Here is a 26,056-nt window from a genome sequence, read left to right on the forward strand (position 1 = left end):
CGGGAGGAAAAGAAGTTAACACTATCGAACTTAGAGGTGTTTGAACTCAAGAAGAACTACGCTTTCAACCTGCAGGAAAGGTAGAAGAAGTGCAAATCGGAGATCATCCTAAAAAGACAACGAATATAAGGGCTAACCTGGAAGTAGGGATGTCAACGGGGCAGGGCGGGGCTGGGGGATGCCTCCCTGCTCCCCATCCCTGCTCCCATATTTGCTCCCCGTCCCCGTCCCTGTTTCCCACCGTAGAGAATATTGCTCCCCATCCCCATTCCCACAGAGCCCCATTCCCCGTGGGGACCGCATTTCCCGTCTATCTGATAGTTCTAACTAATTATTAATTTTCATATGAATAGAGCTGCAAGTATCTATCCTATACAAAAATAGTAAGATTTTATACAAAAGTCTAAACGACAAGATGGTGACTTCTTTCGAAATGACGCAGTGGAGGGACGCAACAGCAAGCCAGAGGACAGAGCAATGGACGAGGTGAGAGACGCGGGAACAGAGAGGAGAATGGACACGATGACAGAGTTACGAAAAGAAACAACGCAAATAGAGAGCACGACATAGTGAGGGTGATGGCACGGTGAGGTGTGATGATGCAGCGAGAAGAGAGAATGGCGAGGGGGTGGCTGCAGAGAGGCTGGATGGAGTATAGACAGCGTTAAGGATCTCTGAACTGAAGAAGGGTTCTGCAAATGAGGATTAAGATAATTCAATTATTAAGGGTAATTCAATAAATTTATGAATTTCGGGGATTAATGGGGACGGGGCTGGGATCCCCGCTCGGGTCTTCGAGCCTGCCTCAGAAGAATTTTGTCCCCCATCCCATACCCGCGAGAAAAATTTTCCATAGTCGGATCCCCATTCGGGGCAATCCTCGCAGGGATCCCCACATCTTGAGGAGTTTTGCCATCCCTACCTGAAAGGAGGTCTGACCTATGAAGAAATTCCGACCTCTTCGCTTGGAAAGCTTCCGATATGCCTAGTATAGATCCCAACTTGATGTCTCATAAGCTCGCTATATACTCGGGTTCCAAACCTATTCAGCAAAAGTGTTGAAAACTCGAGCCCGAAAAGACACAGGTCTTGGAAGAACAAGTGCAAGCTCTATTGGAAGCATGATTCATAGGAAAGGTAAAATATCCATTGTGGCTGGCTAATGTGGTCCTAGTAAAGAAACATAATAGAAAGTGGAGGATGTGCGTAGATTACACTGACCTCAACAAAGCTTGCCCCAAGGATCCATACCCTCTCCCCAATATCGATGCGCTCTGGTCAACTCAGCCTCAGGTTATCGGTACTTGTCCTTTATGGGTGCCTACTCGAGATACAATGAAATCTCGATATATAAGCCAAACCAAGAAAAGACCTCTTTTATCACTCCTAAGACTAACTATTGTTGTGTAGTAATGCCTTTTTGTTTAAAAAATGCCAGAGCCATATACCAGTGACTGATGAATAAGGTGTTTTTCCCTCACATGGGAAAACTTATGAAAGTTTATGTGGACGACATGCTCGTCAAAACTAAAGATGACCTAAACCTCTTGTCCAACCTCTCTCAGGTATTCTCCACAATCAGAAAACATGAAATGAGACTAAACCCCTCAAAATGCACTTTTGCGGTGGAAGTTGGAAAGTTCTTAGGTTTCATGCTCATTCAAAGGGGCATAGAAGCAAACCCGAATAAGTGCATAGCAATACCAGAGATGAAAAGTCCAACTTATCTCAAAGAAGTCCAACAGCTAAATGGAAGGTTGGCGACGCTATCCAGATTCTTAGCAGGGTCAGCATTAAAGTCTCTTCCCTTAGATTCAATTATCAGAAAGGGAAAGCAATTTGAATGATCCCAAGAGTGTGAACAAGCCTTTCAAGGCTTTAAAGCATTCCTGGGCCAACCACTCATACTCACCCGACCTATTGTGGGAGAAGAGCTCGTCCTCTATCTGGCAATGGCGAGTTAAGCTATAACTTCAGCCTTTGATCCGAGAAGATGAAAATGGGAGCAACCTATCTACTTTGTCAGTAAAGCTTTACAAAGAGTAGAGCTAAATTATTAAAAGATAGAAAAATTTGCCTATGCTCTTATTCTCATCTCTTAAAGGCTCCGACTTTATTTCTAAACTCACACCATAAAAATTTATATTAATCCAAATATACAGACAGATAAAAAATAATAAATTAAATTAATATTCAATAATTACAATATCAATTGTAATAATTGACAAAATACATGAGAAAAAATGTAAGAAAATCTAAATTCACCATGTTAACGGGCACATATCATGTTCTTTAATTTTAGTTGATGCTTCTAGGATTCTTCCCGTGTGAGAAGCTTTTTTCGTTTATTTCCTTCCTTTTTTTTTATGCCTTCCCTTAGTTCATGTACTATAAGGAGAAAAAATATAAGTAAATTATTTTATGGAGTGCTATATAGTAGCAAACTAGCTAGTAATAAAGTTAGAGTCATGTCACAACATCTGTTTGAAAGACATATTTTAAGAATAATATAAAAATATTTTATTTTAAAAAATATTTTTACGACGCAAGATAATTACACCCATAAAGTTATAGGATTAACAATGGAATTGATAAGAAAAATGATGCATAAAAAAACGATGTAACTATATTCAATGATCTTTGAAATAATTGATGATGATAATTTATTCATTACAATAAAATTGTGGACGTCAAATCATGATTTCATGAGTATTATAATGATCACCAATTCACCATTAAGTATTACTGTATTAGGTATAATAAACTTTTTATAAATTTATACTGCTTTCATTTTTTCGAGACTCTGTGTGACTACTGTTCCATTTTAGTCAAGCCAGATTTCCAATTTTGCATAGAAATCACATGTACATATTTTGTAAATACTAATTCCAATGTAGGAAAGGAAAAAAAAAAGGAACGAATATGAACTGAATAAAAAAGCTAAAGACGAAAAAAGAAAACGGGAAAAGACAGAATATAGGCATGGGAAGGAAGAGGATAAGGTGATGTTTATTAGCACAGTGTACATAATTCAAAATTTTGTTCCCCCGCATTCCCCATTCAACATTCACCGTTCACTTGATAAAAAAATTAAAAACAGGAAAAAAAAGAAAAAGAAAAAACAAAAAATAAGATAAAGAAAAAAAAATAAGAAAAAGTCTCCTCAAGCGGCGGAAAATTGAAAGTGCATTACAAAGATAAAATAATAAATATAGTTTATCTCTCATTTAATTTTTTTTTCTTTTTTGGGATATGACTTAGGGTTTCAACTTTCAACTTGCCCCGCCAAATCGCAAGTCCCTTCAGAACCCTTATCCGTTGAATCTGAAGTCTGAAGTTCGGACTACGCATTGTTGCCGGCCAATTCCAGCTGCATGAATCGATCCCCATCCGATTCGCCATTTCCGAATCGGGTCCCGACAAGCTTCGCCAGCATTGTCTCCGTCAATGGCGTCGAAGTCTCCGCCTCTCCCCCCTCCTCCGCCTTTCGCCTCTTCTTCTAGATCAGAGCTTCCCGTCGATCCATCCGTATGCTCTCATTCGATTTTTTCATCTTTCCTTCTTTTCACTGCCTTAATCCTCAATGAAGCTCATGCTAGCTCATTACGTTTCGGTTTCGATTATTGTCTATCTTTCTTTCTGTTGTTTCCATTTTAATCCTTCTTCTTTTGAGCTTCGATCTACTTAGAATTGAAGCTTCAATTTGTATATTTTCTGTGCTTGTTTTCAATCGATTGTTGTTGACTTCACACGACTTTCCCCCCTTTCCCCGATGAGGAGCTGAGCTGGATTCTAAGACAGGTTGAGGCTGGATATATAACTGCATTGTATAGAGGGCTGATTATTTGAGTTGCAGTTGGGTTTTCTCGCTCTTATGGTGCTTATTGTGTTTTGAATTGATAACCTCAGTGGTTCTTTTTGAGTTTTGGTGATGGAATTTGTGGTGTTTCTGTGTCAGATGGCTCAGCCGTAGTCAAATTATATTTCTTTCCTTAGGTTATGTTTTTCCAATAGCTCCCCATGAACTATGACTGCCTGACTTGTTTGAATTTTTTAATGATGGGGCGGTAAGCAGTAATGTATGTTATATCATATACTATTTGTGTTTCGATGCAGGGAAACAAAGCGGAGGAAGTGACTCCGACAGTTAAAGATGTGTCAATGGTTATTGATTCTTTAAAGAAACAAGTTGCTGCAGAACGAATTGTTTCCGTAAAGGTGTGATAGATTGCCTATGATTATAATTTGTTGATCTGAATTGTAACTTTTGCTTGTTTTGTTGTAATGTGCGAATGTGCATGCTTTTGGATAACAGAAAAGAATGGAAGAAAATAGGCACAAGCTGGTTGGTGTCACAAACCACCTCTGCAGATTGTCAATGGAGAGGATGGCATGTAATGAAACTGATACACATAGAAGTCTGGACCTTTTAACAAAGCGGCAAAAGGATGCAATTGATATGCACAATGGTGTTCTTGCAAGTAGTGATGATGGGGAGAGCAATAGTTATCCTGAAGATGGTCATGGTTCTACAGCAGTTCTTCTGGGATCTAATGTTGCTGTGAAGAATGCTGTTCGTCCTATCAAGTTACCAGAAGTCAAAAGATTACCTCCTTACACCACATGGATATTTCTGGACAGGTAGCATGACATAATCTTATTTTTCTTTTTAAAATATTAAAGGCTCTAGAGCTTTGTGTAACTTTTTTAATTAATAGAAAATTCTTTTATAGTTTGCACTTTGTTCATTAACATATCTTTTGTCAATTGAACCCTACTTCTTATGGGAATGCAAACAACTGAAAGAAATCAAAAGGCTAAAAAAGCCTTAAAAATCTTCTTTTGACACTTTCTTGGCTGTGCTCTATTTTTTGAGCACCAAGTCTCTTCCTGTTAACTTATACCTACCTTTCTACAAGGCATTGATCACCCTTTTTATTGCATTGTAACTTCATCTTTCAATTTATTGTTTTCCAGCTATAATTTTCTCTTATTTGACTTAAAATTTGATCTTTTGAAGATATTTGTTTTGACAATTCTGGTGCAGAAATCAAAGAATGACAGAAGATCAGTCAGTTGTAGGTCGTAGACGAATTTATTATGATCAAAATGGTGGAGAAGCACTTATTTGCAGTGACAGTGAAGAGGAAATAATAGATGATGAAGAGGAAAAAAGAGAGTTTGTAGATTCAGAAGATTATATACTTCGGTTGGTATAGATTAGTAAACTACTACCATTTCTTTTATGGTTTCACCCTTTCATTTTTCTTTTGTGCATGAGAAATAGTTTTGTGGATTTCATATTATGCGGTTTGATTTTACAGCATGACCGTTAGAGAATTGGGTTTATCTGATACTGTTCTGGACTCCTTGGCTCAATGCTTTTCTAGAAATACTAGTGAAATTAAGGTTTGTTTTTGTCATTCATTGGTATTGTCCTTATTGTATTTACACTTCATCTCCTTCTAGATTATTCTGATGAAAACTGGTCGTAGTGTAAGCGTTCGTCCAGCCGTTTCCCATTTCCTTTGTGCTGGCTTTACAGAGATATGAAACACCGTCAAACGTCTTATACAGGCCAGATATGAAACTCTTAGTAACGAAGACAATGCTGCTAGGGGTTCCAAGAATGGAGATACCGAAGATATTTCTCAAAGTGAAAAGTCTTTTCTGGAAAAGGATCTTGAAGCAGCTCTTGACTCCTTTGACAATCTTTTTTGCCGACGCTGTCTTGTAAGCCTTTTATCCCATGGGGGGTACTGAATAGCCTTCATTTTCTTTTGCTCTTTATATCCCGCCAGCGGCCCTAATGTCAATTTTCACCTTCTCAGGTTTTCGATTGCCGATTACATGGATGTTCCCAGGATCTTGTCTTCCCCGTAAGTTTTATTGATAGGTAATTATCTTCATGAATTTTCCTGCATATTTCTTGACTCAATAAATTTAACAGGCTGAGAAGCAACCTCTGTGGAACCCTCCTGATACTGAAAATGCACCATGTGGGCCGAATTGTTTTAAATCGGTATGCAGTCTTTGCTTTTGATTTGTCTGAAGAATTTTCTGAAACAGTTTACTTAAGGTGCTTGAATTATTTTAGGTACTTAAATCAGGAAGGTTTTCCAAAGCTACCTCTTCTGCCCAGGCTGATGTTGAAGAGAAATGTTCAGGTGGTTCTTCATCTAGGAAGAAGTCTTCTGCTAAAAGGCGCATAAAATGCAGCCAAAGTGAAAGTGCCTCATCTAATGCAAAGAACATATCTGAGAGTAGCGACTCAGAGAATGGGCCTGGAAAGGATGCTGTTTCAGCCTCCCAGTCAGCACCACCTAAAGCTAAACCTGTGGGGAGAGGTGGACTTGGTAAGAGGAACAGCAAGCGGGTGGCAGAACGTGTTCTAGTTTGCATGCAGAAACGGCAGAAGAAAACAGTGGTTTCTGATTCTGATTCCATTGTGAGTGGTTTTCTCAGTTAAGGGATGTGCTTTTAACCTCAATTTTCACTAAGATAAGGAAGAAACATGCATTTTTATAAAAAAATGTCAGATACCTTGAAACTATGGTGTAGAAAGAGTGGATTCTTAAAATGAACTCTATGTAAATGCAGGTTGAAGCTCATGATCATTCATCAAATGACATGATTACTGACCCACCTGTCATCAGCAGTGAAGATAATGCAAGGAAAGAAGAGTTTGTGGATGAGAACATTTGTAAACAGGAATCCACTGACAATAAATCTTGGAAAGCTCTTGAAAAAGGACTCCTAGAGAAAGGAATGGAGATATTTGGGAGAAACAGGTCAGCATATGCTTGGGTCAAATGTATTACTTGTGCCTTCTCTGATGCTTACTTTCATGTGAACTTACTTCTTTTCAACACTGTGGCTTGCTGTATGATCTTTTTTTAGCGCTTTTATTCGGTCCTAACTATTGAGTGTTGATCACCTGGTAAGTAGTAATAGTTTTCTGCTCTTATGCAGCTGCTTAATAGCCAGGAATCTTCTAAATGGTCTAAAGACATGTTGGGAGGTTTTCCAATACATAAATTGGGATGAAGGAAAGATGTCAGGTTCTGCTGGGGATGGTGCAAATTCTCTTGTGGAAGGCTATTCCAAGGTTGCTTTTAATTCAACTATAATTAGTTTACTTTTGCTTTGTTCTTTTTTGCTTTCACATGTTGCTCACCTAAGTAGTTATGGTGATAATCAATGTAAGGGTAATAATGAAGTGAGACGAAGATCAAGATTTTTACGCAGAAGAGGTAGAGTTCGTCGCTTGAAGTATACCTGGAAATCTGCTGCTTATCATTCAATAAGGAAAAGGATTACAGAGAGAAAGGATCAACCCTGCAGACAGTACAATCCGTGTGGTTGCCAATCAGCTTGTGGAAAGCAGTGTCCATGTCTTCAAAATGGAACCTGCTGTGAGAAATACTGTGGGTAAGCTGTTAACCAACCTGAATAATAACAAGAGGGATGTTGGATTTTATTGCTAATTTTCCACATGCCTTGCTTCCCTTGGAAATTCTGGAGATATTATTACATACTGTGTTTTGACCTGCCTACATTTTGTGCCAAGATGCCCGAAGAGTTGCAAGAATCGATTTCGTGGCTGTCATTGTGCGAAGAGTCAATGCCGAAGTCGTCAATGTCCTTGCTTTGCTGCAGATAGGGAATGTGATCCTGATGTTTGTAGGAATTGTTGGGTCAGGTGAGATTTCACCATTTCATGGTTTTCTGTATATTACTATGCAATTCATTCATTTATAAATCCCAAATGTGTTATTTCTCATAATTCATTCATTCAACTGTATATGTGGAGTGTCTATTTGCCATATTAATTTCTGCCATTTGGGTCAAATTATTATTGCAGCTGTGGTGATGGTTCTCTTGGGATACCTAGCCAAAGAGGTGATAATTATGAATGTAGGAACATGAAGCTTCTCCTCAAACAGCAACAAAGGGTAATTTTCTTTGATTGAATGTTTCTATCTTGTCTACCTTTCAATCATACACAGCTACATGGACCTGCTTGCTTTCTCAGAAAATATTTTGTTTGAGCAATAGTAGATTGAAATATATTTGGGTTATTAATTGAAAAAAAAAACATTCATTTAATAATACACATCAAGAACTATACATTTGTTTCTTAATTAATAGAAGTGCTTGAGAAACAAAATTTTCTGTAGTGCTACTGGAGATGTGGGTTTGCATAGACATTTTGGTGTATTCCATCTTGCAATATTCATTCTCAGCGTTTCCATATCTATGATCTTGTGTTTGTAATTAAGTCATTGAAGATGTTCCTTTCTGATCTTCTGTATACAATGATGGCATCCTTATGTAATATGCTTACAGGTTCTTCTTGGAAGGTCTGATGTATCTGGCTGGGGAGCCTTCTTAAAGGTATATACCAAGTTGATGATATTATATTCCAGTGGGTTTGCAACATGCAGTTATCCCGTTTACTAATGCAATAAGTTAACCTTCCAGAATAGTGTTGGTAAGCATGAATACCTTGGAGAGTATACTGGAGAGTTAATTTCTCATCGGGAAGCAGACAAGCGAGGAAAGATATATGACCGAGAAAATTCATCTTTTCTCTTTAATCTAAATGATCAGGCAAGTCTAGATGACTGTTTTCTTTCAGTTTTTGTGGTGCGATTACATATTATTTTTGGTTGTTCGTGTATATATCGAATGAAGGGTGAATCATAATTCTTTTGTATTCAGTTTGTTCTTGATGCTTACCGCAAAGGTGACAAGTTGAAGTTTGCAAACCATGCTCCTGATCCAAATTGCTATGCAAAGGTATTCAGTTTTGAATTTCTGATCCTCATCAAATCCTTTTATCATTGTATTTCTTTTCCATTAGTGTCAACATCATTCCCTGTTGCTATCTTCTTAAATTGTTGCAGGTTATTATGGTTGCTGGAGACCACAGAGTAGGTATATTTGCCAAAGAACGGATAATGGCTGGGGAGGAACTGTTTTATGATTATCGATACGAACCTGATAGAGCTCCTGCCTGGGCTAGGAAACCAGAGGCATCTGGATCTAAAAAAGAGGACGGTGCTCCTTCAAGTGGTCGTGCAAAGAAGCTTGCGTAATGGGAGTTTACTTAAGAATTAAATATCAATTCTTTTGTTATTCTTTCACATATAGAGGAAGCAATCTCATTTATAGCGGAAAGCATTTTTTTAGTTCTTTTGTTCGTGGCAAGGCCATGCAAATATGCAATTGTTGCTGCATAGGTAACTAACTACCATTTAAACAATTCATTCTGATATTAGCGGACTCTTTTCGCTATTCCTGTTGTAACTTGTAAAACACAAGCTTACTGAATCAATTATTCCTTGCCATCTTCTCTGAATGGCAAACGGTCAATTCCATTCAGAGGAAGATTTCACATAATTATAATGGTCTTTATATCGTTACCCATTCGAAGATTTATTTAAAGATATAATCCGAGCGAGGAAGGATTAATGACATTATTCAAGCCTTGATGTGCTTGGTAACTTTTAGTCTTCCTATTTATGATGTGAATATGAGTCTCCGATTAGTACATTCGACGGCGGTGCGACGTTTATATATACGCTACAAGAAATAACTTGGTGCTGCATGACAGTGTCTTAGTTTCGTGTTCTCTGTTTTCTTTTTGTTTCTTCTTTCTTTACACCAAAAAATGAATATTTGTTTGTAGATTTTTTTTAAAAAAAATAGATATTTATTTAAGAAGTAACTTGCGTGGTGGGGCTAAACCCGAAAAGAACTCCTTTCAAAAGGTAAAATTGAAGTGCACCAGGGTGGCTTCACAAGTCACAGTGTTAGTGCCTTCAGTGCTAAGCTCAAAGCCTCAAACACCGTTGCACCCTTGTCCTAAATCTCACATAAATGCAGAGTAATAAGCATTTACCTCCTTTCTTATCCTTCTACTTCGTGTTTTTTCCTTTCGCCCTTGAATAAAAAACTAAATATACATAAAAAGTAATGACTAATAACTAATAAGCAATGAGTGCAACAATGATGGAACTTTAAAGTAGTAGCATCAAAATAAGAGAAAACAAAAAAGAAATAATTAAAGGTGATAAAGCCCCGCCTTTGATACCCAAAAACCTATGAACTATGATCAACTAACCTCTCAGTTGTTATTTCCTCCTACACAGTGAAAGTGTGAACTTTCTTCTTTCTTTAGCTTTCAAGTTTTGAAGGAGGTGGTGCCTGGTGCCTGGTGCCATGTGCTGGCCTTTGTTGGATTCTCGTACCCAATGTATAGCACCTTCCATAATCATCACCTACCTCTTTCTGTCACTCTTCTTCTCATCCCTCTTCCTCACCACTTCCTCCGCATGCTTCAATGGCAATTGCCAGGTTCTCTTCCTTTTCTCCCATCTTCTTTCCAACCCAATCAACCGAACGCACTTTTTTCTTCTTTTGACATCAAAGCTGAAAACTTTGGCAGGTTCTGGAGGCATGTTCAGCTGCTACAGATTGTGGGCCAGGCCTATATTGTGGCAATTGCCCTGCGTTGGGAAGGAAAAAACCTGTTTGCACCAGAGGCCAAGCCACCCTTCCAACATCAATAGTAATATCCATTGATAAATGCTTTACTTCACTTGAAAAAAAAGAAGCACTTCTTTTTTTTTGGTTTCAAGTTTCAATTGTGGTTTGATGAGTTTCCCTTTATGGGAATCCAGGTTAATGGGTTACCTTTCAATAAGTACACATGGATCATGACCCATAATTCATTCAGCATCGTGGATTCACCTCCTCTGCCTGGTATTCAGAGACTCACTTTCTACAATCAAGAAGACACTGTCACAAATCAACTCAGGGTATGTGTTTTGTGGTGAAAGCTAAAAGTAAGGGTTTTTTTTGTTTCTCCCAAACTTTCCAATGTGATTCAGTGGTTCTTATTAAGTTGTTAGATGATTCTTATATTGCATAGAATGGAGTGAGGGGACTGATGTTGGATATGTACGATTTCGAGGATGACATTTGGCTGTGTCATTCATTTCGAGGGCAATGCTTCAATTTCACTGCCTTTGTAATGATCTAACCTTTGTTGTTGACTCTTGTTATTTACGTGAGTATTTTTTCTATATTTGATTTTGTGGGGTGTATGTTTATGAATGTTGTCAGCAACCTGCACTGAATACTCTAAAAGAAGTGGAAACATTCTTGACTGAAAATCCAACAGAGATTATCACCATTGTGATTGAAGACTATGTGCATACTCCAAAGGGGTTGATTAATCTGTTCACAAGTGCTGGACTAGTTGAATTTTGGTTCCCCGTGTCTGATATGCCAAAGAATGGCGAAAATTGGCCTACCATAACAGAGATGATTCAGTCAAATCGTCGGCTTCTTGTGTTCACTTCTGATGCATCAAAGGAAGATGAAGAAGGAATAGCTTATCAGTGGAGGTACATGGTTGAAAATGAGTGTAAGTGCAATGCTATTGCAACACTATTTATAGGATACATGATATTGAACAACAGATTCATGTAATTCATTAACTTTCAGCTGGAGATCCTGGTATGAAGCAGGGTTCTTGCCCACAGAGAAAAGAATCAAAGCCATTAAATTCTAGAAGTGCATCACTATTTCTGCAGAATTATTTTCCAACATATCCAGTTGAAGCTGACTCTTGCAAAGAGCATTCGGCTCCACTTGTGGATACGGTGAATACATGTTTCAAAGCTGCAGGCAATATGCTGCCAAACTTTGTAGCAGTTAATTTTTACATGGTAGTTCTTGTCCTTCTGAGCTGTTAAATTCATATTCAATAATGCATGAAATTCCTTGCAAATCCATTTCATAATCTGAATGTAGTTTATGCAGAGAAGTGATGGTGGTGGTGTATTTGATGTTGTTGATAAAATGAATGGCCGTACATTGTGTGGATGTGATACAATAACTGCTTGCCAGGTTTGTCTGCATTTCTTGTTCACATTCATGTTGTTTTTATGCCATTTGTCTATGAACTTCCTTCTTCACTCTGATGTTTTCTTATTTCCATGTTTCTTCTATTACCATAGAACATGGAGCCTAGTTGCTTAAAATAACTCAACACTAAATACAAAATCACGGAGTTTAGTTTTTTAAGTTCAATAATCAATGTTCATCCATTTGGAATGGTTGTCCAAATGAACAAGAAATATCAGACCTTGATATTTTTATATCTCGTGGTGTTTGGTGGTGTTTATCGAGTGACACAGCAGAAATGTAGAGTCCTTGATGTGGATGGATCTTTCTATCTTCACACAACTTCGCTGTGTTCAAATTCAGTATAAAAAGTTTATGCACAAGATCATGTTATCATCACAATTTTGCAGGTAGGAGCACCTTTTGGATCCTGCAAGAACATTGCTGTACCTAGTAAGAGTCCAGGGACGAACACAGGTGGAAGCTTTACTGGATATGTGCAATTTGCTAGATCAGCTTCGCCAGACCATTTTCCAAATTGCTTGCTTGTCCTCTCGTTTTATTTCCTGCTTATTGCAGTTTTGTTGTGATCATAATGAATGTTAATTTGTAAGAATACAATATACAAGCTAAGTCATTCAAGAAGAGCTTGTATTATCATGTGCACTGCAGTGTTGCCTCAATCTAGGATGTCATGTAATTGTCTGAGTTAGAAAATTTGATAAGAAAAATTTTGAGATTCCTGAGGCTATATTGGAGAGGATCTGCGAAGTCATCTGAGGTAGATAGTGACCAAGAGAGGTCAATAAGGCATCTGGAGCAGTTCAGGTATGTTTTTATTCTTGACAGCATAATTCTTGATGCTTACACTTCCTTTAATGAGATTGGCAAAATGATTTATAGACGATGGCATATGCATTAATCTTAAGCTAGGGTAAGTTACACTGATCTCCCTGGGATTGAGCATGTTAGAAAGGGTAAGAGAGAACAGTAGAAAAAATGTTTGTGTATATTCAAGTTGTATAGAATGATACAATATAGAAGGATATTTATAGGTGCTAAGAGAATTGATATAATAAAGACATAATATTCTATAATAAGTATTCAGATATACTAAATAATTCTAATGAATGCTAATTGATCCTAATATATTCTGATTATACAACAGTTGCTACCTCTTTATTTTATAAAATGTGACACAGTTTTCCCTTGCAAACATGGCACTACCTCCCAGTATAAGCATGACAAATCAATGGATGGCGTGTGTAATATCATCTAAACTCGAGGAATGTCAGTGTAGTTTACTCTTGATCTTAGGCTGTTAGCAAAGCAATGTTAGCTTCTTCCAATTTAATTTATGTGGGTTTGTTAAGGATTTGAGATGCTGCAAATTGTACTTGTTAAAAACAGCTACTTTGGGCTTTGCCACCAATGTTTGCAATTGAGATAGTTCTTTTCCCCCAGGATTTTTGTGATTTAAACGCAATTATTGATAGCTTTTTCAGTGCCTTTATACACAAACTAATCATGAGATGGTTTCCAACGACCATTAGTTGAATACAACTTTTTGTCAAATTCTTGTTTGTGGTTCCATGGGATTGTTGACATTCCAATGAAGTGGTGGATCCTATGTCTTAGATGGTAATCTGGTATCCTTAAATCATGCTATAACATTTCCTTCATTGTGTTTCAGGTAATGTACCAAGGCATCATTCATTAGTCAAAAGATAAGAAAAGGAAAATGCGTACTACAATATCAGGATATCATGGCTGAAGCTCTTGGTCCACAGTTAAGGATTATTATAATTGTAATTTGTACCCTAACAAGTATTGTTAAGTACTTTTCACATACAATTTATCATGTTACTATAATATGGTCCATATCAACACATGGAGCATGTGGCATTCAATTACAGAAATACTTTACCTGAGGAATCTATATGAGTTTTGCAGGCTTTTAAGAATGAAAGGTTTTTAATTATGCTATAAACCATATATATCTACTTTCTGTAGTTTAAAAATATAATGAATCCTTCAAGAAGTTTCTTCAGTTGGAAGATTCAAAAGAATCTAATCGTGATATGGGGTTAAATATCATGTGATCATTATTTGTTCATTATTTAATTAAATAGTGTAGTTGACGTAATTATGAACGCGGCATAATAAATAACTTGGGGAATTCACACCCTGAAACTTAATAATGTAAAACATGAAACTAAATGAAAGCACAAATCTCCCAGAACCTATGTTATTTCTTCATACTTATCACCAAACATTGAAAAGCAAAATACCATGTGATCCTGGTTTCCTAATACGAGATAACTTCATCCAATGGGCTAACTTGTCGTACCAGAGTTCCTCACTTCAGCATTCATATTATCATATACAATGTTTAATCATGTAAACCATGTAAGTAGACCAATCCTTTCTTATGGTTTATATTATTTATTGCGAATTCAACATTTACAACAATAGAAAGGGTCAATAAAAGACAATAAATAAATTACACGATGATGTTTTCTATACATGAATGGAATTTGACATATTCATCTTTTCTGGTAAATTACACTTAAGAATATAAGGTTACATTCTATACATAAAATAGCAGTGATAACACTAATAAATTAAGAATCAGCACTTTAGGCATCAATTTTAGAGCACTCCCCAGTTTTACAATTTAATCTGAAGAGTTGGACTTGTAATAAGCAAGGTTTTAAGGCTGTCCACAGGAACTCTTGTTCCCCATACGTTCATTGATTTCAGCTTGGGGCATTTATCAACTAAGGCAAAAAGACCACTCTCAGTTACTTGACGGCAGCTCCACAGAACAATAGTCTGAACAAGAAGCAATCATGTATGACTTGAATGGAATACCATAAATATATAATCATCTTCATCTAGTCATCTTGTTATTTACAATGTTTTACTATTATTTCTCCTATGTGGATGTCATATATCTTATCCGAGTTTCACATTCAAATCCAATGGTGAGAAATCAAATATGAGAAAATTAAGCAAAACTTAACATCAGAAATTTTCTACACTACATGAGAATTCAATTGGTAATTCCCTGTTCTCCTGATTACACCAAAAGGAGAATTCCAGATACCTAACATCTGAGTGAAAAATGTTACATCTTACAAACAAATGTGCCTAACAATATGCCTAACAACCTAACGACCCAACTTTCCTCCTTATTAGAGTATTAGGCATACTGTGAAGCATTTCGATATACATAAAATTTTATCATAATAACTAACTAACCTTCAAATTTGGACAACTTGTTGCTATTGCAAAGAGAGATTCATCAGTGATAAATGTACCACCAACATTGAGATGCTCTAAGAATCTAGTTCTTGATATCTGTTAGAATAATAATGATCAAGAGAGAGGAGCAAAAAGGAATTAAAACCATAAGCAAAATAGTTGAAACACCTGACAAAACGCCAGAATACCAATAATTAGCATAGTCTTATCATTGTTTGTGCAATCAATAAAAGCTACGATCTAAGTAAAAGCAATATCATCAAAGTAAGTTCTGGAAACAGAATTGCAAGAATGGCGTACCAGATGAATAACACCTTCATCTGTGATGCCAGTCAAACCCCAGAGTGATATGGATTTGAGATTGATGACACACTTTGCCGAAGAAATTCTGACAAGTCCAGTATCAGTTATTTGGCATCCCCAGCGGCTTCTTGGTCTTAAAATTAAAAAAGCACAATATCAAATAAATCTAGTATCAGTTATTTAACACCACCACCACCATCATCATCAACATCATCATCATGCAATTCTAACCACAAATCATGTCAAATAGGTTTATCTCAATTCGTTTGATTATGATCTGATGCATCAACTAAAAGGTTTATCTCTGAATTGTACAAACAAATCAAAATAATTAATACATACATGTCGAGTTTAGTGAGGTTGTAGGCATAGCGAACGAGGCGAGCGGTGGAATCATCATCCATCTTCCAACCGGCAAAGCTGAGGTAGCGTCTCCGAGCCAGAGATTCCTTCACCCCTTGCTTCCATTTCTTGCAAACACTGCTTGCTCTTTTTCATCATCATTCAGAAACATCAATTAAAATTGTATTTCTGAATTAATATTATATGTATATACACAAACACAACAACTTACTGTGCCAAATCAGTGAAGGAGGTTAAGAGAACAAAGATATGAGCCAACAAGTCAATTGGCAACCGATCAATCTCACACTCGCACTCTGCTCCTTCCATCATATTACACGTTAATTGCTCTTGTCATATTTCAATTATATATAATTTATAGTTTAAGAAAAACAGTGTCCTCATGTTTTCGTCATCGTTTCACCATCTTTTTCACTTGCCACGTTCTTCTTTAACTTTCACTTTTATTACATTATTATTACCATTTCAACTTTTGTACAATACAGATTCAGTTTCGAGATTCAAGAATCAGAATCTGGATTCTTGGATTTCTATTGGGGAGTAAAGCCAGAAAGGTAGGTACATGATCGTAGCCATTGGTGTGGAACACATTAACGTGGATGGCCTTGATTTCTTCTGTTACAATATCTTCGAGTGGCTGCTAATATAAATATAAATTAATTTTTATTAAATAAGAGTTTAATTTTGAATTTTGATGTACTGTTGTAAAAAATTTTACAAAATTGCTGTTTTTTATGAATATTTATATAATTAATATAAAAATAATTATTTTTATTAATATAATGTTATGTGATTGAATGCATGTATAAAATAATTTTATATTTATAATATATTAAAATTAAATTTATTAAATAATTCTTTGTTTTTGCTTTTTTTTTTTGGGACAAATCAAAAGCCGTGTTGATTATTTTGATGTGTAAGACGGCGACGAAGGACTATTAGTTCGTTTGGAGGGTGTTAAGTCTAAAACTCTCAAACATTATTATTATGATTGCGTAAAAGAAAAGCACTTGCACAATATTTGAATATTTTCCCACTTTTCTTGTTTAACTTGCTGTATATTTTTTTTATTTTTTATTTTTTAATTTACCTATTAGTATATTATAATTTAAGTGGATAACATATATTTTTATGATTTTTTAATGTGTAACTGTTAATATTTAAAAATACATATTTTTTTTGTCAGGTCGTTATTGAGAATTACACAGACAAAGCAAAAAAAAATTAACAATAAATGAGATTTTTGTTATAAAATAGCTAAATAAATAAATAAGAGGTAACAAATATAAAATAAAAAAAAATATAATTAGATAGCTTTAGTAGTAATGTTCACTAGAATTACTATATCAATATAATAGATATAATTATGTATTGAATAATATTAAAATAAAGTATATAAGAGAGAGAATAGTAAGAGAGAGAGAATGTTGTTGTTATTGATGTGTTATCATACGAGGCTTAAGCCTCTATTTATACACATACAAAATCTTGATTTTCCACACTTCATTAATTGAAAATCAAATATTCTTTCCTTGAGAAACTGAGCTGCTCAAGAATTAAATGGGCATCCAACTCATTTCTCATTCTTATCACAATACTCCCCCTTGGATGACCATTTAGGAATATGCCTCATTAAAACCTTACTAAAGAAAACCCAGTGAGAAAAAAACTTTAGTGAAGGAAAAAGAGTACAATATCCTTTGTGATGGGGACTGCCTCATTAAAAACCTTGTCAAGAAAAACCCAATGGGAAAAAAACCTGACCAAGGGAAAAAGAGTACAGTCTCTCCCTCTTGCCGACATCATTTAATGTCTCGAAATCAGCGCATCCCAATCTCATGTACCAATCTTTCAAAGGAGGATTTTGGGAGTGACTTTGTAAATAAATCTGCCAGATTGTCACTTGAGCGGATCTGTTGGACATCAATTGTCCCTTGATTTTGAAGATCATGAGTGAAGAAGAATTTGGGAGAAATATGCTTTGTTCTATCACCTTTGATATATCCGCCTTTAACTTGAGCAATACATGTTGTATTATCTTCAAACAGGACAGTTGGAGCTATGTTATAGTCAATCAATCCACATGATGACAGAATATATTGAACCAGGCTCCTCAGCCAAAAACACTCGCGACTAGCTTCATGAATTGCTAGTATTTCAGCATGATTAGAGGAGGTTGCTGATATCGTCTGTTTCGTAGACCTCCATGATATAGCTGTTCCACCATATGTGAACATTTATCCTGTTTGAGATCTCTTTTTATGTGGATCAGACAAGTATCCAGCATCTGCATAGCCAACTAATTGTGACTTAGATCCATAGGGATAAAACAATCCCATATCAACCGTTCCATGAAGATATCGAAAAAATTGTTTGATTCCACTCCAATGTCTTCTGGTTGGAGAGGAACTATATCTTGCTAGTAAATTCACCGCGAATGATATGTCAGGACGCGTATTATTAGCAAGGTACATTAGCGCTCCAATGGCACTAAGATATGGTACTTCAGGACCAAGGATATCTTCATTCTCTTCTTTAGGACGGAATTGATCCTTTTTCACATCCAAAGATCTTACGATCATTGAGGTACTCAAAGGATGTGACTTATCCATATAAAATCTTTTCAAGATCTTCTCTGTGTATGTTGTTTGATGAATAAAGATCCCATCTTTTGTATGCTCGATCTGCAGGCCGAGACAAAATTTAGTCTTTCCTAGATCTTTCATCTCAAACTCTTCTTTTAGAGTTTTTATAATTGTTGGAATCTCTTCAGGAGTCCCAATGATATTTAAATCATCAACGTACATAGCAATTATAATGAACCCAGATGTAGTTTTCTTTATGAAAACACATGGGTAGATATCATCATTCTTGAATCCGTTTTTGGCCAGATACTCAGTAAGACGATTATACCACATTCGTCCGGATTGCTTTAGACCATATAAAGATCTTTGCAATTTGACTGAGTATAACCCTTGCGAATATTCATTGGATGGTTTAGATATCTTTAGTCCTTCAGGGACTTTCATATAGATATCCCGATCTAATGAGCCGTATAAATAGGCTGTTACCACATCCATTAAATGCATATGCAGTGTATAATATGCAGATAAACTGACCAAATAACGCAATGTTATCGCATCCACTACAGGGGAATACGTTTCTTCATAATCTATACCTGGCCTCTGAGAAAAACCTTGTGCTACAAGTCGAGCTTTGTAGCGTACAACTTCATTTTTTTCATTTCGTTTTCTCACAAATACCCATCGGTGTCCAACAGGTTTTACATCTTTAGGTGTACGGACTACAGGTCCAAAGACTTCACGTTTTACAAGTGAGTCTAATTCAGCCTTCATGGCTTCTTTCCAATCATTCCTTTATCGACATTCTTCGACTGATCCTGGCTCAAGATCCTTATTTTCATGCATGATATTCAGTGCCACATTATATGCAAATATTTCATTGACAATTGTCTTATTTCGGTCCAATTTCTCTCCTGTAAAGACATAATTTATTGAGATCTCATCATTTTCACAATTTTCAGGTACCTGAACGTCTTCTGGCATTAATACTATATCAGAATTTTGGACAACTGCAGGTGTCTTTACTATGTCTTTTTCAACAGGAATCGTATTTACCTCTTTTCTCTTTCGAGGATTTTTATCTTTGGAACCGACAGGCCTGCCACGCTTCTGGCGTGTATTTGCTTCAGTGGCTACTTGTCCTACTGGGACATCAATTCGAATTGGGGCATTTTCAGCTGGTATATAAGATTTGGTTATCCTCTTTGTATCGAAAAATGCATCAGGCAATTCATTTGCTATTCTTTGCAAATGTATAATCATTTGAACTTCTAGTTCACATTGCCCTGATCGAGGATCTAAATGCATCAATAATGATGCATTCCAATTAAGTTCCTTTTCAGGAAGCTTATTCTCTCCCCCTAATGTTGGAAATTTTGATTCATCAAAATGACAATCCGCAAACCGGGCTTTAAATACATCTCCAGTTTGTATCTCAAAATACTTCACTATAGAGGGAGAATCATATCCAACATATATCTTCAATTTTCTTTGGGGTCCCATTTTGGTACGATTAGGTGGTGCAATGGGAACATATATCGCACACCCAAATATTCTTAAATGGGAGACATTTGGCTGCTGGCCAAAAGCTAATTGCATAGGAGAGAACCGATGGTAACTCGTTGGCCTCAAACGAATAAGTGTTGCGGCATGTAAAATGGCATGCTCCAAACCGAGGTTGGGAGATTTGTTCTCATAAGCAAGGGTCTAGCAATCAATTGGAGGCGTTTAATAAGTGATTTTGCTAACCCATTTTGTGTGTGAACATAAGCTACTGGATGTTCAACACTTATTCCATTAGCCATACAATAAGCATCAAAAGCTTGGAAAGTAAATTCACCAGCATTATCAAGACGAATTGCTTTGATTGGATTTTCTGGAAATTGTGCTTTTAATCGAATAATTTGAGCCAGTAATCTCGCAAACGCCAGGTTGCGAGAAGATAATAAGCACACATGTGACCATCTCGAAGATGCGTCTATCAAGACCATAAAATATCTAAAAGATCCACATGGTGGATGAATAGATCCACATATATCACCTTGAATCCTTTCCAGGAATTCAGGGGACTCAAATCCAATCTTTACTGGTGATGGCCTTAAAATTAACTTCCCTTGAGAACATGCAGCACAACAAAATTCACTAGATTTAAGAATCTTCTTGTTCTTTAGTGAATGTCCATGAGAGTTTTCAATAATTCTCCTCATCATGGTTGTTCCCGGATGACCCAATCTATCATGCCAAGTTATGAATTCATTTGGGTTAGTAAACTTCTGGTTTACAATGGCATGTGATTCAATTGCACTAATCTTTGTATAATATAACCCAGATGAAAGTGAGGGTAATTTTTCTAATATAACTTTTTTATTTGGATCATGAGTTGTGATACATAAATACTCATGATTTCCCTCATTCATTGTTTCAATATGATATCCATTTCGACGAATATCTTTGAAACTCAACAAGTTCCTCAAGGACTTGGTAGATAATAGTGCATTATTTATTATAAATTTTGTTCCTTCAGGAAACAAAATTATAGCTCTTCCGGAGCCTTCTATCACATTGCCCGAGCCAATAATAGTATTAACATACTCTTCTTTTGGCACAAGATGGGTAAAATATATATCACTTTTAAGAATAGTGTGCGAACTTGCACTATCCGCAAGGCAAATATCTTCAGAATATATCCTTGCCATTTTTCTTCAAACACAAATGATAATAATAATAAAATGAGTAGAAGTACATGCACAGTAAAATATTCACATGAATACTTAACAAACACATACACATATCAAACTATTCCATCATTGATCAAATAGCCAATATTTCCTTCAGAATCCTTAAAGAAATTAGATACATCATAATGAGTGGTGGAATTTTCATCATTTGAAACAAAATTTGTTTTCTTTCCTTTGTCATCCTTTTTCAAGAATGCTTGATAAAGATCAATTAGGTGCATTGGGGTACGACAGGTACGTGACCAATAGCCCTTTCCACCACAACGGAAGCATTTATCCTCCATTGATATACTTTGCCCATTGGTTCTTTCTTTATCCCACTTCTGGTGAGATCTTTTCTTGTGAATATAATTCCTTTTCCTTCCATAATTTTTCTTGTTATCAAAATCTTGCCATTTACCTCTTCTGGAGTAGTTTGCCGCATTTACTTCAGGAAATGGGGCGGCGCCAGCTGGGCGCGCTTCATGATTCTTTTAAGAATAACTCATTGTTGCGCTCAACAACAAGAAGGTAAGAAATTAGCTCAAAAAATTTTTTAAATCTTTTTTTTCTCGATACTGCTGCTGTAGGAGCACATTCGAGGCATGGAAGGTTGAGAAAGTTTTCTCTAACATATCGGGCTTGAGAAAATATCACATGATTGTACCTTTCTTCAAGGTCTTTCCACAGATCTGCAGGATCTTTTAATGTGGGATATTCATTTTCCAATCATACTTCAAGATGACGATGAAGGAAAAATATGACTTTGACTTTATCCTTCTGGGATGTATTATTTTCAGCCTTAATGGTATCTTCAAGATCCATTGAATCAAGATGGATTTTAGCATCTAGTATCCATGGTAAATAATTGTTTCCAAATATATCAAAAGCATTATATTCAAGATGAAAGAGATTCGCATAATAAAAATTTGTTACCTGAAGTCTTCCTAAAATTTCGTTAGAGCTTCGTGCTGATAACGTGTTATAAAATAACTAAATAAATAAATAAGAGGTAACAAATATAAAATAAAAAAAATATAATTAGATAGCTCTAGTAGTAATGTTCACTAGAATTACTATATCAATATAATAGATATAATTATGTATTGAATAATATTAAAATAAAGTATATAAGAGAGAGAATAGTAAGAGAGAGAGAATGTTGTTGTTATTGATGTGTTATCATACGAGGCTTAAGCCTCTATTTATACACATACAAAATCTTGATTTTCCACACTTCATTAATTGAAAATCAAATATTCTTTCCTTGAGAAACTGAGCCGCTCAAGAATTAAATGGGCATCCAACTCATTTCTCATTCTTATCACAATAATTTTGATTGAATTGATGAAGAAGAAGAAAAAAAATGCAAATACAACGCGTTGTTTGAGTTAGAAAAAAAATTTTAAGAAAATATCTTTTATAATTTTTTTAACCAAATTTTAAAACGTCTAACCTCCAATATAGCACTTTTCACGTAACGAACTTGCCATCTTGGCAAGACTATGATCAGCTACAATGCTACTTCACCCCATAATATAGTCATCTATCTAATTAGGTCTCTTTTTGATCTTAGATAATTTGAACTCATTGCTGGAGGTCCACTTTCACTCTTCTCACTCTCCTGATTTTGTATTTCTTTTTTGTTCATGACTTCTTCAATTGAGTTTTCATTTGAGCCAATGTTATGAGAGCTAACATTTATCCTCTCTCCCACAATGACCTTGTCCTCAAGGTCAAGTTCAGGGAATAATCTCAGCAACTCGTTTGCATCTTTTCAGGTGGTCTCTTTTCATGTAACACCCTCCTAATCAACCAGCAGTTGCACACAAGGACCCTCAGGTGTCACGATTTTGTGGCGGTTCAGAATAACGATGGAGTGCGGTTGTAGTGATGGCGGCAACTTAGGTTTTAGCACCATCTCTGACGACAGCTCTCCAACATACTGTTTTAGCACTGAGACATGAAAAACAGGATACAAGGCACATGATGATGGTAAGTTCAGCCGGTAAGTTACCTTCTCCACCCGCCGAGTGATTTGAAAAGGCCCATAAAACCGCCTCTGTTACTTATTGTATCCATTCCCCATTAAGGAATGCTACTGGTAAGGTTTCACTTTGAGTAAGACCTAATTACCAACCGCAAATTGTTTCTCTCGGCAGTGCTGATCAACTTGTCTGCACATCTTCTCCTGCGCATGTTGCAACGAATGCCGTAATTCTTGATCTAGAACCTTCCTAATTCTGAGGAGGTCGTCCATTGCCAGCACAACAGCTGATCCTAGTGTATAACCGAGCAAAGAATTCATAAGGAAGCCATAGAGAGACTCATGGGGGAGTCATGCCTATTGATGAGTGAAAGAAACCATTGTAACAAAATTATGCCCAATTCAAGTAAGATGCCCACTGATTCGGGTAGGAGTGTGTGAAAACTTTAAGTATTGTTCAAGAGTTCTATTCACAACCTCTGTCTGACCATCGCTTTGGGGGTGGTATGCCGTCCTGAAATGCAGTTTCGTTCCACTACATTCGAACAAATTCCACCAAAATTTGCTGAGAAAAATGGGGTCTCTGTCTGAAACTATAGTTTGAGGAAACCCATAAAATTTGACTACTGAATTGATGAAGGCCTATGCTGCATCTTTAGTTGTGAAGCCTAACTTTTGGGGAGTAAAGTGACCAACCTTACTGAATCTATCCACCACAACTAAAATGGCATTGAACCCCAATGATAAGGCAATTATACTATAAAATCCAGAGAAACATCTACCTATAATCTGATAGGAGCAACCAGTGGTTGTAAAAGGCCTTGAGCTTTAACCTGGCAATGTATACACCTTTCAATGAACTTGTGCACATCTACCCTCATCCCTGGCTAAAAGAATAAATCACTCAAGGCTTTGTATGTCTTGAGAACACCCCCATGACCACCTCTCACTAATGAGTAAAACTCTTGGAGCAACATTTTGTGCAAGCCTTGAAAAATTGGAACCCAAACTTTCTGCACAATATAGTCTTTCGCGAGCTTACCCTGCTCCAATTGATCATGCAATTCAACCAATTTCTCACTGCTGATTGGTATCCTTCAAGGTTTTTTGCAAGGCTGCTTGCATCGTAGTTAATGCATGAAATTCAGGCTGAGAATAGGAATCGGGATGACGAGATAAGGCATCTGCCACTTGATTAAGTCTTCCTAGTCTGTATTTTATCTCGAAATAATAGCCGAGCAACTTAGCCAAGTAGTACTGTTGCTCAGGGGTTAAAATGACCTGTGACATGAGTTCCTTGAGGCCCTAATGGTTAGTCTTAATCACAAAGCGCCTACCCAAAAGATAGTGGCACTATTTTGCCAACGCTTGAGTAATCGCATACAATTCGCAGATATAAGACAAGGACATCATCAGTTTCTGATTCAGCTTCTTGCTAAAATAAGCAAGTGGGTGACCATTTTGTGACAAAACTACTCCAATTCCCATTTGTGATGCATACGTCTCAACTGTGAAAGGCTGAGTGAAATCGGGAGGGGGGGGAGGAGCTAAAACCGGTGTCTTTATCAATGCAGCCTTAAGCTCCTCAAATGCTACATCAGCTTTCGATCCCCAGTTAAAATTATTTTTCTTTATCAACTCAGTTAAGGGGTGGGCAATTTGAGCATACTTAGCAATAAATTGCAATGAATTTTCTACGATAGGGTTGAAATATTTTGTTTAGCTTGGAAGGTGGATGGGGCATTCATAAGCTTGAAAAGCATCATAAAAAATTCATAGTGGCCTTGGTGGGTTTGAAAGGCGGTCATGTGAACTCCACTCTCATTCATCCGTATCTGATGATAGCCGAAGCAAAGGTCAATCTTGGAAAAAAATTTTGCACTAAAAAGTTCATCCAGTATCTCCTCAATGGTGGGTAACGGGAATTTATCTTTAATGGTGATTGCATTTAGTGCCAAATAGTCAACACAATCTTCAACTTCCATATTTTTTTCACTAATAGAACCAGGCTAGAAAAAGTGCTTTGGCTTTCGCGTATAAAGCTCGCGTTTAACATCTCTTTTACTAATTGCTCCATATCTTCTTTCCAAAAATGAGGATACTTATAAGGCCGTACACTCACCAGTTGCGAATCCAGTGTTAGGTGAATCTTGTGATCAATGTCACGATGTGGTGGTAGCTGATTTGGTTCCTCAAAATCAGCATAGTGCTCATCCAACACACACTGCAGTTCACTAGGCACTGCTTTTTCCTTTGAGTCTTCTACTTTCTCTACCACATTCAAGTGATACAAAGTAGTATCTTTGGTTGTCAACATTTTCTGTAGCATCTTATTACTAATGGCCTCGGATTGGAGCAATCTCTCCCCTTGTAACTTGATTGGTAGCCCATTAATCACAAATTCCATCATGAGTAATCCATAGTGAGTTGTGACATAGTCCAAACACATTAATCATTGTACCCCCAACACAATATCAGCCCCTTGCAAGTATAAAACAAATGTACTGATCGTGAATTGGTTTTCTTACATCACTAATGGCACATCATCACAATATGCCTTGCAACCAATGACATCCCCATTTCCCACCAGCACATGAAGTGGAGTGGTTTATTTCAATGGGAATTCAATTCTTTCCGCCACGCTCCCCTTTACAAAGTTGTGTAAGCTTCCCCATCGATGAGGATCATAACTGGCTGCCCCCTTGTAGCTCCCTTTTAACCTAAATGTAGTGGGTTGGAACTATCCCACCATAGTATTAAAGCTAATCTCTAGTTGCACTGGTTCCACAATTACAGGATTTTCTGCTCCTCGGGTGTGAATAATTTCTGGTTCAGGTTCTTTTAAGATTTCCTGCATCACTTCTTCACCTATCAATAAGTAGCTTGAGGTTTTGAATTTGTGATCCGAGGACCACTTG

General features: G+C 36.6%; 3 protein-coding genes across 5 annotated transcripts; 2 read left to right on the forward strand and 1 right to left on the reverse strand.

Annotated features, from left to right (window-relative positions):
• Window positions 1–3,004: 3,004 nt before the first annotated feature.
• CLF (SET domain-containing protein) lies at window positions 3,005–9,405 on the forward strand. The gene is made up of 18 exons (XM_016346228.3): window positions 3,005–3,528; window positions 4,117–4,218; window positions 4,316–4,641; window positions 5,048–5,209; window positions 5,325–5,409; window positions 5,578–5,733; window positions 5,832–5,879; window positions 5,951–6,022; window positions 6,098–6,448; window positions 6,601–6,791; window positions 6,973–7,108; window positions 7,208–7,431; window positions 7,571–7,702; window positions 7,865–7,955; window positions 8,350–8,397; window positions 8,485–8,613; window positions 8,725–8,802; window positions 8,910–9,405. Exons 1-18 carry the CDS (start codon window positions 3,448–3,450, stop codon window positions 9,099–9,101), a joined length of 2,604 nt encoding a protein of 867 aa, XP_016201714.1. The 5' UTR covers window positions 3,005–3,447; the 3' UTR covers window positions 9,102–9,405.
• Window positions 9,406–10,019: 614 nt separating this feature from the next.
• LOC107642762 (PI-PLC X domain-containing protein At5g67130) lies at window positions 10,020–13,854 on the forward strand. 3 transcript variants are annotated; one of them, XM_021122955.2, is made up of 9 exons: window positions 10,020–10,362; window positions 10,454–10,576; window positions 10,689–10,826; window positions 10,940–11,038; window positions 11,134–11,437; window positions 11,518–11,741; window positions 11,827–11,922; window positions 12,330–12,747; window positions 13,613–13,854. In XM_021122955.2, exons 1-8 carry the CDS (start codon window positions 10,228–10,230, stop codon window positions 12,507–12,509), a joined length of 1,299 nt encoding a protein of 432 aa, XP_020978614.1. In that variant the 5' UTR covers window positions 10,020–10,227; the 3' UTR covers window positions 12,510–12,747; window positions 13,613–13,854. The 3 variants fall into 3 exon arrangements, with proteins under 3 accessions (XP_020978614.1, XP_016201715.1, XP_088343775.1); XM_016346229.3 differs by having other exon boundaries at window positions 11,836–11,922; XM_088487649.1 differs by lacking the exon at window positions 10,940–11,038 and having other exon boundaries at window positions 10,052–10,362; window positions 11,836–11,922.
• Window positions 13,855–14,333: 479 nt separating this feature from the next.
• Window positions 14,334–16,367, reverse strand: LOC107642763 (F-box/RNI-like superfamily protein). The gene is made up of 5 exons (XM_016346230.3): window positions 16,064–16,367; window positions 15,832–15,978; window positions 15,487–15,622; window positions 15,184–15,282; window positions 14,334–14,754 (listed from the first exon to the last, which is right to left on the reverse strand). Exons 1-5 carry the CDS (start codon window positions 16,162–16,164, stop codon window positions 14,590–14,592), a joined length of 648 nt encoding a protein of 215 aa, XP_016201716.1. The 5' UTR covers window positions 16,165–16,367; the 3' UTR covers window positions 14,334–14,589.
• Window positions 16,368–26,056: the final 9,689 nt, after the last annotated feature.

The sequence above is a fragment of the Arachis ipaensis genome, chromosome B5 (genome assembly GCF_059453495.1).
Source record: "Arachis ipaensis isolate K30076 ecotype BB chromosome B5, ASM5945349v1, whole genome shotgun sequence".
NCBI classification, from domain to species: Eukaryota; Viridiplantae; Streptophyta; class Magnoliopsida; order Fabales; family Fabaceae; genus Arachis; species Arachis ipaensis.